The 13701-nt window shown below is 44.4% G+C and overlaps 1 protein-coding gene across 3 annotated transcripts in view; it reads right to left on the bottom strand.

Annotated features, from left to right (window-relative positions):
- Ercc6 (ERCC excision repair 6, chromatin remodeling factor) overlaps positions 1–13701 on the bottom strand; it is a 65869-nt gene that overhangs the window by 40951 nt on the left and 11217 nt on the right. For all 3 annotated transcript variants that reach the window (XM_021182209.2, XM_021182211.2, XM_021182210.3), the window contains exon 5: positions 11366–12095. In XM_021182209.2, the coding sequence (XP_021037868.1) occupies positions 11366–12095 (730 nt within the window). The remainder of the gene's footprint in view (positions 1–11365; positions 12096–13701) is intronic.

Below are 13701 nucleotides of genomic sequence, written 5' to 3'. Positions count from 1 at the left end.
GCAATCTGTTGGCCAGCAGATATGAAGGGGCTAATATCCTGCACAGGAAGAGACAAACGCCCAAGCCCCATACAGTGGGGTTACAGACTGGCTAGAAGTAAACCTGCTACATGCAAGTCACCTTTCTGTCACTGTCAAAAATACCTCAGAAAGTCAACTTTAAAAAGAGAGACTTATTTTGACTCATAGCTTCAGAGTTCACATCATGGCCACCCGGCTCCACTATTTTCTGGAAAAGGCACAGTGGCATGGAGCATGAGAAGGGGCCAAACAGCTCATCTCACGGTGAAGGTGGCCAGGAAACAGAAAAAGATAGGAAGGGATAGGCATAGCTTATTCCCTTCCACAAGGTCCCACCTCTCAATAACCCATCAAAGTATGACCAACAATGGATTAATGTATGTGTGAGGTCAGAGCCACTTCCCCAAAACTCCACTGAACATTGCTATAGCTGCTAAATACATGAACCTCTGGAGAACATTCCAGAGCTAACCATGATGGGCACCCTTAACCCTCAGCAAGAAACTTAATCTTACAACTAAGTATCCCCAAAGAGCCTTGGAAAAATCAGTGACGCCTGCTTCACTGGGCTATATGAAGGGCTGACTGAGGTGCCACATGCAAAGCAGTCCACACAAGAGCGAGAACCTAAGTGCTGAACTAAGAATTGTGTGTGGTTGTGCATGCTTGTTGACATGGCCATGCCCAATCTGTAAAGGGAACTACCAGTTTACAGAGGGGAAGCAGAGGCAATATGCATTTCCACACAATCTATGTTCAGTAATGCACTGGCCCTCAAAGGTTTCACAGAACTACTAGAAGGAATGAATATGTCAGCAAAAGCTATGACACCTGATAAACAGTGAATCATTACCAATGATGTGACCTTCAGAAAACACCTCCTGAATATCTAAATTAAAAAAAAAAAAAATGTTTGCTATGGATTAGGACTGTAGCTCTATGGCAGGGCACATTCTTAGAATGTATAAGCTTCTAGATTCAATCTCCAGCACCGAAGACAGAAATAGAAATTTGACCATAAATGTATATGCTGTCTGGATTACAGCTGACTTTTATATGACAGTAACAAAAGGCACATGCAGAATTACTAAAAAATTGGCTGGTGGCAGTAAATGGTCCAACATTTACGTTTTTCAGAAAGAATAACTTTTTCATGTTCTCCATCCTCTCATTTTAAAACATCCACACATGTAATAGTCACAGCTGCAGCCACATAAAGCTAACGTGCCTGGTGTTCCCTGGCAGAGCTCCTAACTCCTCATACAACCACCACATTCAGCCTGCTGCCGATTCCACTGGCAGCCACTGAGAGGGGAAGCCAGGGAGAAACATAAACTTAAATTCTCATCAGATGCAGGCACGGAAAACACTCCTTGGCTTCCCTACACGCCTGCAGGAATGAGACCCTGGCCAGGCTCTGGGATCTGGGGCTAATGCTGCAATAATGTCTGTCAGAAGCATCCCAGATCCCGATTAACCAGCTCAACTACATGAAGGCCCACATAGCTGCTAGGGTGCTTTGTCAATGAAACCCTAAGAACATTCCTGCAAGCTAAATGCCACTACTTACTATTAGTTTGTTTTCGAATTTCTAGCATTCCAAGGAGAGTTGGATTTCATAAATGGAAAGACACAGCTGGGTGCATAATGCCGTGGCCTTGGTCCACTTCAACTGAATATCCAGCCATCAGCCTACGTCCTCCAAACATGTACATCTTCACACTTGTCAGACCCTTCAGATACCATGTTCCTTTGCCGTAGAGGAAGCTGTTCCTGACCAAGTAGACTTAGGCATCTGGTCTACCAAGTACCATCCTAATTCTAGGACATCCTAGGCACACAGGAGGTCTCATGATCAGAGTCTGTCATCATATCCTGAGATCCTTATCTGTCTCCCAATTCTAGTGAGAGCCAGAGGCCAGAGACTGGCACGATGCCCTAGAGCTCCCACAGACACTAAATAAATGCTGAGCAATGAACAATGCTCAGAATGGAGCTTGGGACGAGAAAGACAGGTGCAGAGAAGTGTAGTTTGAAAACAACATAAGTGGATCATCCAGAAATGATGATTTCTAGACACTTCCTGTTCTACCTCATTTAGACACTGTTGCTTGCTTTCTTACTCCCACCCACCTAACCCTAAAGCCCCAGACCTTACTTTGCCTACTAATAAGCATTATTATAGTCTGGGACAAGAATGATCCATGCAAGAGGGGAGCTAATTACAATGTCAGAGAAATTCTTAGAATCTTAGAATAACAACAAATTAAAAAGAGAAAAAGGGAAACTCATCACTTTGAACAATTAAAAACAATTTCATAAAACAAAATTTTCTTATTTTTCAAAACTGAGCTCAATTTTCAGATTCCCCAATGCATCCACTTGGTTACAGGCAAACTGGTTTCTGTATCCTACCCAGTAGGAAGAATCAGGGACCCTAGTTTTGGTTCCAAGCTTGCCCAGGATCAATTGAAAAGGATGGGAAAATACTCCACAATGCAGAAAAGAGCCCTTCTTGGGCTAGCAATGGCGTTGCTACCTCCAGTCTGTGTCTGTATCAATAGGGCGGGAATGATGCCTGGGATGAGCTCACCCTTGTGTTTTCCTTCATGCTGTCCTGGTATTTGCAGCTGCAAGCAAACTGAACACTGAGTACCATGTTCTCTTGGGAGGTCCTACTTCCTGTAACCCAGTCCGATGACGCCAGTGGTGGCCACTAGAGTAGAACCCACTGCGAGACGAGCACTGAGAAGAGGGAACCAGACACAGACAAGAGTGCTGTTTCAGAGACTTTCACTGGGAAGGAGGGCCTAACTCCAGAAAACATCATTCCTCACTGTCATATTCATGTCCTCAAACATGCAAAGAGCTCCACAGTGCTCTGCTACAAAGGCCAAATGAGATACTGTGTGTACAACATTTAAAGAAACCACATACATATTAGGTAGCATCTGATAAAACTATGTAACCTTTACCAAAAATAAAAGCTGTAAAATTGAGGCTGAAGAGACGGCTCAGCAGTTAAAAGGACTTGTTGCTCTTGCAGGGTGATCTGGGTTCAGTTCCCATAAACCACATGGTAGTTCACAGTCATCAGTAACTCCAGTTCTAGGGGATGGCACCCCTTTCTTGACATTCATGGACACCAGGAACATAGGTGGTACACATATATTTATTCAGCCAAAAAATACTCATATGCTAAAAACAAACCTTTTTTAATTTTTAAACTTTAATTTACTTTTATTTTATTGTGTGTATGGGTGTTTTGCCTACTGCCTGTGACACTTCCATGCCTTATGCCCACAGAGGCCAGAAGAGGGTGTTGGACTTCCTTGAACTAGAGTTCTAGACAACTGTACAAGCCCCTACAGATGCTGGGAACTGAATCCAGGTCCTCTGGAAGGTCAGCAACTGCTCTTCTGCTAAGCCATCTCTCCAGTGCATTTTTAATAAAATAAAATTAAAAAAAGGAAGTCAAAAAATATTAGTTAACTATAATTTAAACAAGAATAATAAACAAACATTCAAAGCATCTATTGCAGCCAGGGTCACAGTGCAGGCCACTGTCCCAGCACTGAGGAGGTAGAACAGGAAGGATCAGGAGCTCATGGTATATCAAATACATAGTTTGAGGCCAGTCAGGAGACTGTCTCAAAAAAGAAAAAAATAATAAAGAACAAGTAAACAAACAACAAAAACTACGCAATGCACACCTGGGCTAGTCAGATCTAAACTCTATGCCACCTGACCCCCCTCGAGCACAGAAGATCCCATTCCAGGTATGACATCCTCTATCAAAGATAGCAAAGGGTCTAAAAAGCAAGCCATGGAAGACCACAGAAGAGCCTCAAGAAAGGGACTTTTAGAGCAGCACCATAGGGACTCACAGTATAACCTTGACCTACCTGGGCAGCGGTCTGGCGCCCCCTAGTGTTTACAAAGGAGAAACAACCACAACAAAGGTGCTCACATTGGTAATCTAATTATCAAAAAAGTGTGAACGATACAAAAAGCACAACAATAATAAAACTAAGTCTTGTAACGGGTATACTTATTTATACATACCAACCTCAACTGTTAAGCTGCCTTTTACTTGAGATCAATCATCTCATTTGTACAGCATCTGTAATATCTTCATGGCTCTTCACAAGACTTCTTTCTAAGGTTCTTCCTAGTTCATACGAACCTTTGCCTGTGGCATGAGAACTGCCCACAGTTACAGGCTCCTGCCTGAGGTCTTATCTGTTGTAGTCTTGTCTCCCTTGGCAGGGTACAATTCCCATTCCTGTTTTATAGATGAAACATGATCTCACATGGCTACCAGTTGCCAGTTTGATGCTCTATCTTCTTGGCCTATGACTTCCAACTGAGCCGTGAAAGCTGGCTGGCCTTGGACATGTTTTCTGTTGGCAGTGACAGGGTCAGTTTGTGCCCCTCAGGGCATCGTATAGACAGCTTTCAGGAGTTGGTTCTCTTCTTCAGCTGTGGCAAAGATTTGCTCATGGTTTATGCTACTGTGCAGGTAGTGTACCCCAGGCTATCCAGCCTGTGAGCTTCCAGGAGCTTCTCCTGTCTCTACCTCCCATTTCCCTGTGCTAGACCACAGATGTGCAACACCACACAAAGCTTTTCACTTCCAGGAACTAAACTAAGGTCATCAGGTTTGTATGACAAGAGCTTTAACCCAGCAAACTATCTCCTAGGCCCCTGGACAAACTTTGATATCACATGTATATCTTATATATTTAAAAAAGTGCTTCTACAGTGACCGAGGTCACTGGTGTCACTGTATCCCAGGCACTAACCTAGGCAGTTCATTTATTAACTCCTTTAACAGGATAGATGTTTGACATTTTCCCCAGAGACAAGCTGTGGGCAATGGAGATGTACACCAGACACTAGCCCAGTCCAGCAGGCTCCCCAGGATCCCCCTTCTTGGTTACATTACAGTGTCTCTCAGTGGGTGATTTCCAAACTTCCAGCCAAAGGATCAGGTGATGACCTTTATAATGAGGGCAGGCCAAATCTCACACCTTCAACTTCCATCTTAACATCAGCAGTACACAGTGGCCTTCTGTACAAACATACAAACTTTGGGCCTAGTTAATTCCTATGTGTGAGCGTTTTACAAGATTTTATAATAAAGTTTATTATGAAAAAAATCAGCAATGCTACAGATTGCTTCAGATCGCAGGGTGACTCCACCCCCATCTTGCATAGGCAAAGTTACAACCCACTGTCACCTGACACCTACAGGCTCTCCCAAGTCACAGAACAGCTGCTTGGCAATTCTGACTACAGATGATCTGAGCTGAACCATCCCGAGAGACACACTTAACACCAGACAAATCGATGGACACAACTGCCCACACCAACCCACTACCAGGACAAAGTACGCCTATTAACGGGAACTGAGTCAAAACATGAGTATGCCCCTCCCAAACGCCACTGTCCTCACTGCCCTGGTCGCCCCACTGTCTTTACACTGCAAAGATCACTGGGCCCAGCACAATGTAAGGCTCGAAATGGGGGAAACACACACCATACAGTCTAATCACTGTTAACAGTGAAATTGTGGTTTCCCTGACAGAGACTCTACCGCAGCAGCACAGTGGTAACTGTCTGATTTTTAGAAGTGTACCCAGGCAGCAAGCTGTGTATCTAACACAGTTTGCATTTGTGCCCTGCAATAGGTTTTCTGCTGCAGACAGCTAAGAATCCCTTGCAGATTCGTCTCATTTGCTAAATTGAGATACTCAGTGTTTTACTTTTCTTCTCTCCCTTTTTATGGTCTATCTGGGTGGACTTAATTGGCACATCTGAGCAGATGAAATACCCTCAGTTAGGAGTCCAGATCTCACAGAGTAAATTAAGACTGATGCAGACAATTATGCCCTGAGCCGAGAATAAAAGGTGTGCACAGAGCAGGAGGTGGGATTAGTCTTCATCTGTGTCTTGGCTTTATTATTTCAAAGCCTGCATACTCTCTAAGAAAACATGTTTGGGTTGGGAGGGGGGATTTCTTTTCTCTTTAAAATCTAGATTCCTAAGAAGAAAGTACAAAAGAAAGCTTATTTCCTTGATAAAGAATTAAGCCCCTGGAAACATGTTAAGAACAATATTCAAACTGTCATATTTAGGTTTCTAGACCATATCTAGATTAAACATTAATCTTATATTTTCAGAAATCAAATTATTAGGGCTTCTAAAAGAGTGTAAATAAATCAATTTAGCTTTTGCTTAAGTATGTACAGTCTAAAATTGCTGACTGTCCACTCTGTCCAAGCAAGGATCCATCAGAAGAGCAGAAATGATCCAGCCTAAACTGGATGCTGGCAAAGGAGGAGAAAGAGGCTCCACGGCACAAAGTCTGGACCCCAGGCAGGGTGGAACTGACACTCCCTACCCCCAGTGAGGAGAGAACCCATGTTGGAGATAGTGCTGTGAGTCCCTGCAGCAGACACAGCTGCCACTGGACTGCTCACAGCCTCCCCTTCCCACTGCTCTTCAGTACCTCAGCCAAGAGAGGGATGGACAATGAGGAGTGCAGTTACTCACACTGTCAGCACACCAGATACCATCCTTCCTCATACAGTCCTAGAGGACTCTGACCTTCCTAATGAGACTCTTCAATGTTCATCCTAGCTCACCTGAACCCTCTTAGGATCTGGCCCTTGGCAGCACAAGGGACAACCTATTCCTCCTCAGAGATGGCCATGTGCACAAGCCAAATCTCCATACTGAGCTCCAACTCAGCCAGACTGCACAAGCCCAGCCAGTGCTCCAGAGGAAGGGAGGGCAGAGGGGAGCATCAGCTTCTAGTTGCCTGAGACAACTGAAGACCCACTGTAGCCGTTACACAATGAAAGGAGCCTTTATCAGCAACTTCAACTCTAGTTTAGTTACATAAAATAAAAGTAAAAATCAGGCACAAAAAGATAAAAATTTAAAATTACAAGAATGTATTAAAGTGAGTTAAATCTGTTTTTGAGCCATAGTCTCTCATATTTCACTCCAAAATAAACCACCCCTACTGTCTTTTGAGGTAAGAGCTGTTTCTTTTGCTGATAGTGACCAAAGTTTAAGAAGCCATCTCCCTAAACCATCTCCACCTCCCAGATTCCAGGTTTCAGTTGGTTTTAGCCATGAGAGAGGCAGCTACGTACTGCTTCTTGGCACCACCTTGTGGTCACACATGGACACTGTACTTTCCACCAAACCACAGTGGAAGGCAACATTTCCAACATTTCCCAGCTTCAAGCCTTAGCTCTGGCTCTTAACAGAGAGACCATGGGCAAGTTGATTATAATGTATTTGTGAGGGCCACTATAACCATAACAAGGCAAAGACAAGTATGTATAAACTCAAAGTCAGGAATAATGAAAAAATATGTAAGGATTTTTCCCATCTTGATATTGCTATATATTTACAATTAATAGATGGGAAGCCTGTAAGCCAAGCACAAGGATCAACTGGAACCAACTTCTGGCTGAAGTGCCAGCATGCAGCGCAGTGCTCCAGATGAAACCAGGCACTTGAAACGGTGGCTTCTGACCTCCCTTGTATCTAACTGACAGGAGATGAGGGCTGGATGAGGATTATCTGGTTTAGGGGGAATAGAGAAAGCACTGCACCTCAAAGCCCGACATTAACAATTTTTTCCAATGGCATCAACTCTACTCCAGAGCCTCTCTTACATACGCACAATTGTCAAGGCACACAGGAAAGCTTTTGGAGAACCCAATCAGTCAAAAGCTATGGTCTCAGAAGAGAAACAGTAATAGCCATACAAATCTTAGCAGTTTCCAACCCAGACAGCACCGCAGCACTCTTGGACAAGTTTCTGGGTGGGATTTCCAGGCTAGGCTTGTACAGTCACCCCCAGGGTCAGGGACCAGTCTTTGCTAAGTTCTGCTCCAGTGCCTGCTCCTTACTACAGATGTACAGGCAACTTCAATCATAGCTAGCTTCTAGATAGGAATTAAAGTTAAAACGATAAAGCTAACTTCCTTCTGCCAACAGAAAACAACAACAAAAGTCTTTGGAAATGAACTCCCTCCATGCCTCTCGCCTGACTACTGCTGGGGAAGGAGGCCAGAGCCCAGAGCAGTTCCCTTTTACCATCTCAGGCAAATAGCTTGTAGGAACACTGTTGACGTCCCCTTACTCACCGTCTGGAGCTACAACAGACATCACTGAGGGATGCTGGCTTTCTTTCCCAGCCCCAGAGAAGGCCTGGATCTCCTGGAAAACAGACCACCACTCCCAGAAGCAGGGGAAGGGAAAGAAGCCCAGAGCCTAGCTAGAATCTAAGTTGTCCTTCCCCCTGGCTGACTGTCAAGAAACTTCAGCACTCTGACAAAAGCAAGGGCACCTATAGAGAGAACTCTAGGTTTCCTAAAGGTGCTAACTGGATGCTAAAACAACATAAGCCATGCCTGCTCAGGGCCTGAGCGGATGCAGCCTTGATTTGACTGTATCAGTACTTCTTTCACTGTTAAACACAAGCAGCATACCTCCTAAAACTACTGTGCATTTTCAGTTACAAATGGAAACTCTTTACAATAAAAAAGGAAACCAATTCATGTATTTCTCCTTAATTTTTAAACTGCTTAATCTTTAATCCTTACAAGTTATATCCTTTGAGTAATGTAATTTAGAAAGCCACAAAGTCACATATATAGAAACTGTAAAGACATCTCTGTTGAGAAGCCCAAATCCATGTCTCAGGTACATATCCCTTACCAAACATCTGTCCACCGTGCTGAAACACAGTGTGCATCCCCCACCTTCACTCTGCACATGCTACCTCTGCTTCACTGACTTGTTCTCGGGTGTTTTCCTGTGGTGTGATCAGGGTCTGACGTCTCTGAGGGGAGCAGTGCTGAGCTGCATGTCCTGCCACTGTCATGAAATATTCTATTTCCCATGACACAGCAGAGGATCTGAGGCACATTTACCATGGAGCACAAGGAGCACAGCAGCATATCTGAGCTGTTGAGCAGGCAGGGCCCTGTGACAGGATGGACCTCCTCCAAAGACTCCTCCGCACCTCTTCTTCCTTCACTGCTTCCTTCACACTGAGGTTCTACATCTGTTCATGCCCACTAACAAGCAGCTACCGACGCCTTACCAGAAAGAGCACACATCATCCAGGTAGCAAGCACCAGGCACAGGTACAGCTGACTTGACCAGCACGCTGGGAAAGGATTACTATTCTGTCCTAGCATCCAGCCTTAACTAGGCAATCGGATCTGTGTCTTGCCAGGACACAGATAATTCAAAGCACAGGGTGTGTTATCAGTGTCAGAAAGTCTATTTAGCTTGGAGATGTCTGGAGCATGAGCATCATGTTAAAAAAGCCAGTCCTGGAGTATACCTGTGTCCCTCCAGCAAGAGCAAGAGTCCGCAAACATCAGCTTCTAAGCATAGCTCCTGCTCAAGACTACTCAGAGATTTGACCTACAGCGGATCCCAGGTCCAGCCTGAGGATCGGATAAGAAATGCACAGGAAAGGATAGCACCGCACAGTTTACATCCAAGACTGAGCTGAGAGCTTGAGCCTAATCAGAATGGGGAGGGTTTCAACTATGGCTGTCCAGTTCTAGAGCAGGTATGCCAAAACCTTAGACAATTAAAAAAAATATATTTCCTACACTGGAAACTTTGGGTTTATTCTGACGATTCAAGTCATCCTGTGATCAGCAACCCTGACGTTCTTGTTCAGTTCAAGAACTCCTACTTCAACTCCATCTGTCTATAAACATCAGCAGTACATAACAGAATTCCATGAATGACAAATTTCAAACATTAATATGTTTCTCAATCCTTAGCATTTTATTTTCTTTTAACATCCCCCCATCGAAAGAGCACCAAAGGAGATGTAATATAAACATTTCAATGTGTATATCTGCCGCTTAACAGCCTTAATAACTAGCTATAAAATTTTAAGAGCTATCGTATTTTGGTGGCAATTAAGAATTATTGGTATTTCTTAAATTCATTCGAGATTTTACTGTAACTTTAGCAAAAAATGGATTATGGTACGGCTTTGGAAATAATAAATTGTTTTACAATCTTAACATTATTAAAAAAACTTATTGCCATGAAATTAAACTGTACCCATATTTAAAATTCAATCAAAATAAATTGGTATGTTTAAAATACATTTAATATTGACTCAGTTTAATGAGAAGACTATATATTGCTCCATTTATAATCAATATGCTATGATTAACATTTTTATTAATTTCCTACAGTAAAGACTGACAGTATTCACTGTTTGAGAGTATTGAGCAGTGTTCCTCAAACAGTATAGCTATAGGAGTGCACACTGACCTTTGCCGTGGTGGTAAATGAGCAGCATAGGCTCCTCCCTCTCTATGCACCACCACAGGAGCTACTACAATGGCAGTGGCACTAGGCCTTGAGTTACCTTTAAGAAACTCTGAAAAGGTTATGCAACGTACTTGGAGCTTGGACTAGGGTTACAGCAGCTCTGAACTAAACAAAATCAATCGGCAAGCTTTCCCAGGAAATCACATGGAACTCTTCTAGAAACACTATCAACTAGCTTTCCCCTCACCGAGAAATAAAAGCACTGCTGAGGACTAGCCAAAGCCATCCCAATAGTAATATTTCTCTGGTGCCCTGGTTCCTTTTCTCCTCTGACCTCTGTAGAAACCCTGTGCCTGTGGTATGTGGAGTGCTCTCCTGTCTCAGAGAACCCACCCGAGATGCTGACTGTAACCCCACAGACGCTCATCTCCCCCTCAGCTCATACCAAGTGCTGACAAAGTCGTAATGGTAAAAGCCAGCCCAGCCTCAGCACTGGCAGATGGCGGGCGGCAAGGAGATGTGTGCTGTGCGCACAGTGTACCCTTGGCATTACAGTAGCCTGTAAGTCTGTAGACAACTATTTTCTCAGTCAAGGGAGGAGGTATTTGGAAAAGAACATCTTCTCTCATATGCTAAAACATGCGTTTCAGCTTTTTTCTAAAGGAAATTTCTCTAAAGTGAATATCCTACCTCACAAGGAAAAAACCCAAGGTGGAAGACATTTCCCTTCCTGACGCTTGCTGCAGGGCGACAACTCTGAGTACCAGACACGCAGCTAGTGTCAGCCCTCTCAGCTCTTGCCCAGCCTTCCCCTCAGCTCCTCAGTCCAGACTTGCCTCTCAATTAGAATAAAGACTGAAACCTTTGGGGCCAGCTCCACTAAGGACTCCATGTCCAGGTTCTTGTGGGCTAAGGCAGCAAGTCCAGCGTCTGCACAGCTGGGGGACCTAGGAATCTAAAATGCTAAGATCTTTAGGGTGCCCTCCCCCTTCCCCCCCACACTAACCTTAACCGCTGCTTATAATAATCCTCATCTCCATCGTCTTGGCGCCTGGCTACCTTTCGGCCTCCTCCTCTTCCTTCCATAGCTTCATCTTCCTCCTCAGAGCTTGGAATGAAGTCATCGTCGAACTCCTGAACCGGGACTTTCTTCTGGTATTTCTGCCTCTTCCGAAGAGGCTTCAACTCATAGCTAACGTCATCAGAAGACAGGCTGGCTACCGCTTCCTCCTCCTCTTGTTCTTCCTCCTCCTCCCCATCAGTGGGAGAGGACCCAGACTCCTCACCCTCAGTGTCTCCCTCGGCCTCTGGCCTCACCTCGGGCTCCAAAGGTTTCTTCCCGCTCGGCAATCCCACTCTGCCCTGGAACTGCAGCGCCCTCCTCTGGAGCTTCCTGCTGTGCTTCTTCAGGCGCTTGTCTGTCTGAGAGAGCACCTGGCTTCTCTGGTCTGCCTTGGTTTCATTTGCTGCTCGGCTTGACTCGGATATGACTACAGCTTTTTTAGCTGTTCTTTTAGTAGCAGCTTGTTTCTTCCTTTCAAACGAAAGTTGTGCTTGCTCTGCCAAATATTTTTCAAAGCCTGATGCTTCATTCAGCATTATTTTTCTGGGCTTTTTCTCCTGTTTCTGAGGGGCTGGGGTACCAAACGGTGTCATCTGGCCAGTGCGGATAAGCTCCTCCCAGGCGGTCTCCTGGGCAGGCATGAGCATACTGCCAAGACATGATGGCCCTGGCTCTGAAAGGGAAGCAACAATGAAGACTGGAGTAAAACTCTCAAAGAGCACACGGGAAAGCAATCACTCTCTCACAGGTGGTAAGAATTTCCAGGAACTCATGAAACAAATCAGTGACTGAAGCAGAGGAAAGTTTACAACCCATGTGTACTATATTCATAGTAACTTTTCCCCAATATGTGACACTGTATAATGTGGTATACAAACACTGTGCAGCTACTTTTAAAGGATGAAATTCTACACCTGCAGCTACACAGAACTAAAGATTATGTGAAGAGAAACAAGCCAGGCTTAGAAAGACAAGTGCTGTGTGCTCTCCCTCACAGGTGGGATTTAGACAAGCTGATCTTCACAACGCTGAGAGTAGGATGGGACCACTGAGAGCTGAGAAGAACATCAGGGAGGAAAGAGAAGGCTGCTCTCTCAAGTCGCAGGTAACGGAAGGGGAGGTCTGAGGTCCCACTCCACAGCAGGGGAGTGCACAGAGTAGTAACAGACTGTGCTGCTGCAATAGCTGGAAGAGGTTTTATGTTTTACTCCACTAAAGAAACGATAAATGTTTGGGAAGATGGATATGTTTAACCCAATTTACACACTACACAAAATATATGCGTTGAAATATCACATGATACCCCATAAGTACACTAAATGTTTACCTACTACATATTCATTTGTTCTTTTGTCTAACTTTGAATGTGAATAAAAATGTATCACATTATAGTCATACTTTCTGTACAAAGGCAGGCTTATTACACATTATTGGTTATAAACAGACAATCTATGTTTGTTCATCAGCTAAGAAGTAAGCCATGACAAGTGATCCCCCACATCCTATGTCATTGCTTTGCCTGATGGACCCTTAGTTCATCTAAGGAATCAGCATGCCTATCTAAAAAAGACAGAAAGTACTGCACTTCCTGCATGGTCACAACCCATCACTAGTATCCGACTGCTAACCTTTTGGCATTGCCACAAGACACTGTCATCTAGTGGGGCTGCACTCATAGCTATCCGGGGATACATGTGCCCCTCGGTCACAGGTGGACATGCCTGGTTCACTTCAGAATGGGACAACTAAATTCCTCATCTGGAACGCAATGCCAGCACAAGGAACAACAAAGACAGCGAGTGGGTTCTTCTCAATGCGGACAGGTCCATCAGAGAGCTGGGAAGAGGGCTTGCTCTAAAAACACAAGGACCTACCAAAGTTTAAATTCTCAACTCCTGGAAAGCCAGGAATGATCACAGTGCTGTAACCCCAACATTAGGGAAGAGGCAAGCAAATCCCGCAGGCTCACTGGCTAGCCAGACTAGCCTACAACAAGCCCTCAAGATTCAGTGAGAAACCCTGTTCTCAAGAAATGAGGCACAGAATGGCAGAGGAAAACGCCTCATATCCTCTTCTGGTCTCTGCATGCACACATGCAATGCATGTATACATGCATACACATGCATATACATGCATACACATGCATACACACACACACACTTACTGGATGATACCATGCTAGGCGTGTGATGTGAATAACTTGAAAAGCTATACTAAATATGAAGATATGTCAAATATAGTCATCCAGAAACACCTCTCCCCCTAACTGAAGCTGACCT

Source organism: Mus caroli, unplaced genomic scaffold (genome assembly GCF_978045245.1).
Source record: "Mus caroli unplaced genomic scaffold, Mus_caroli_1 scaffold_12, whole genome shotgun sequence".
In the NCBI taxonomy this organism is placed as follows: Eukaryota; Metazoa; Chordata; class Mammalia; order Rodentia; family Muridae; genus Mus; species Mus caroli.
Note: the sequence above shows the minus strand (reverse complement) of the source record. Positions and strands in the feature narration are given on the sequence as shown.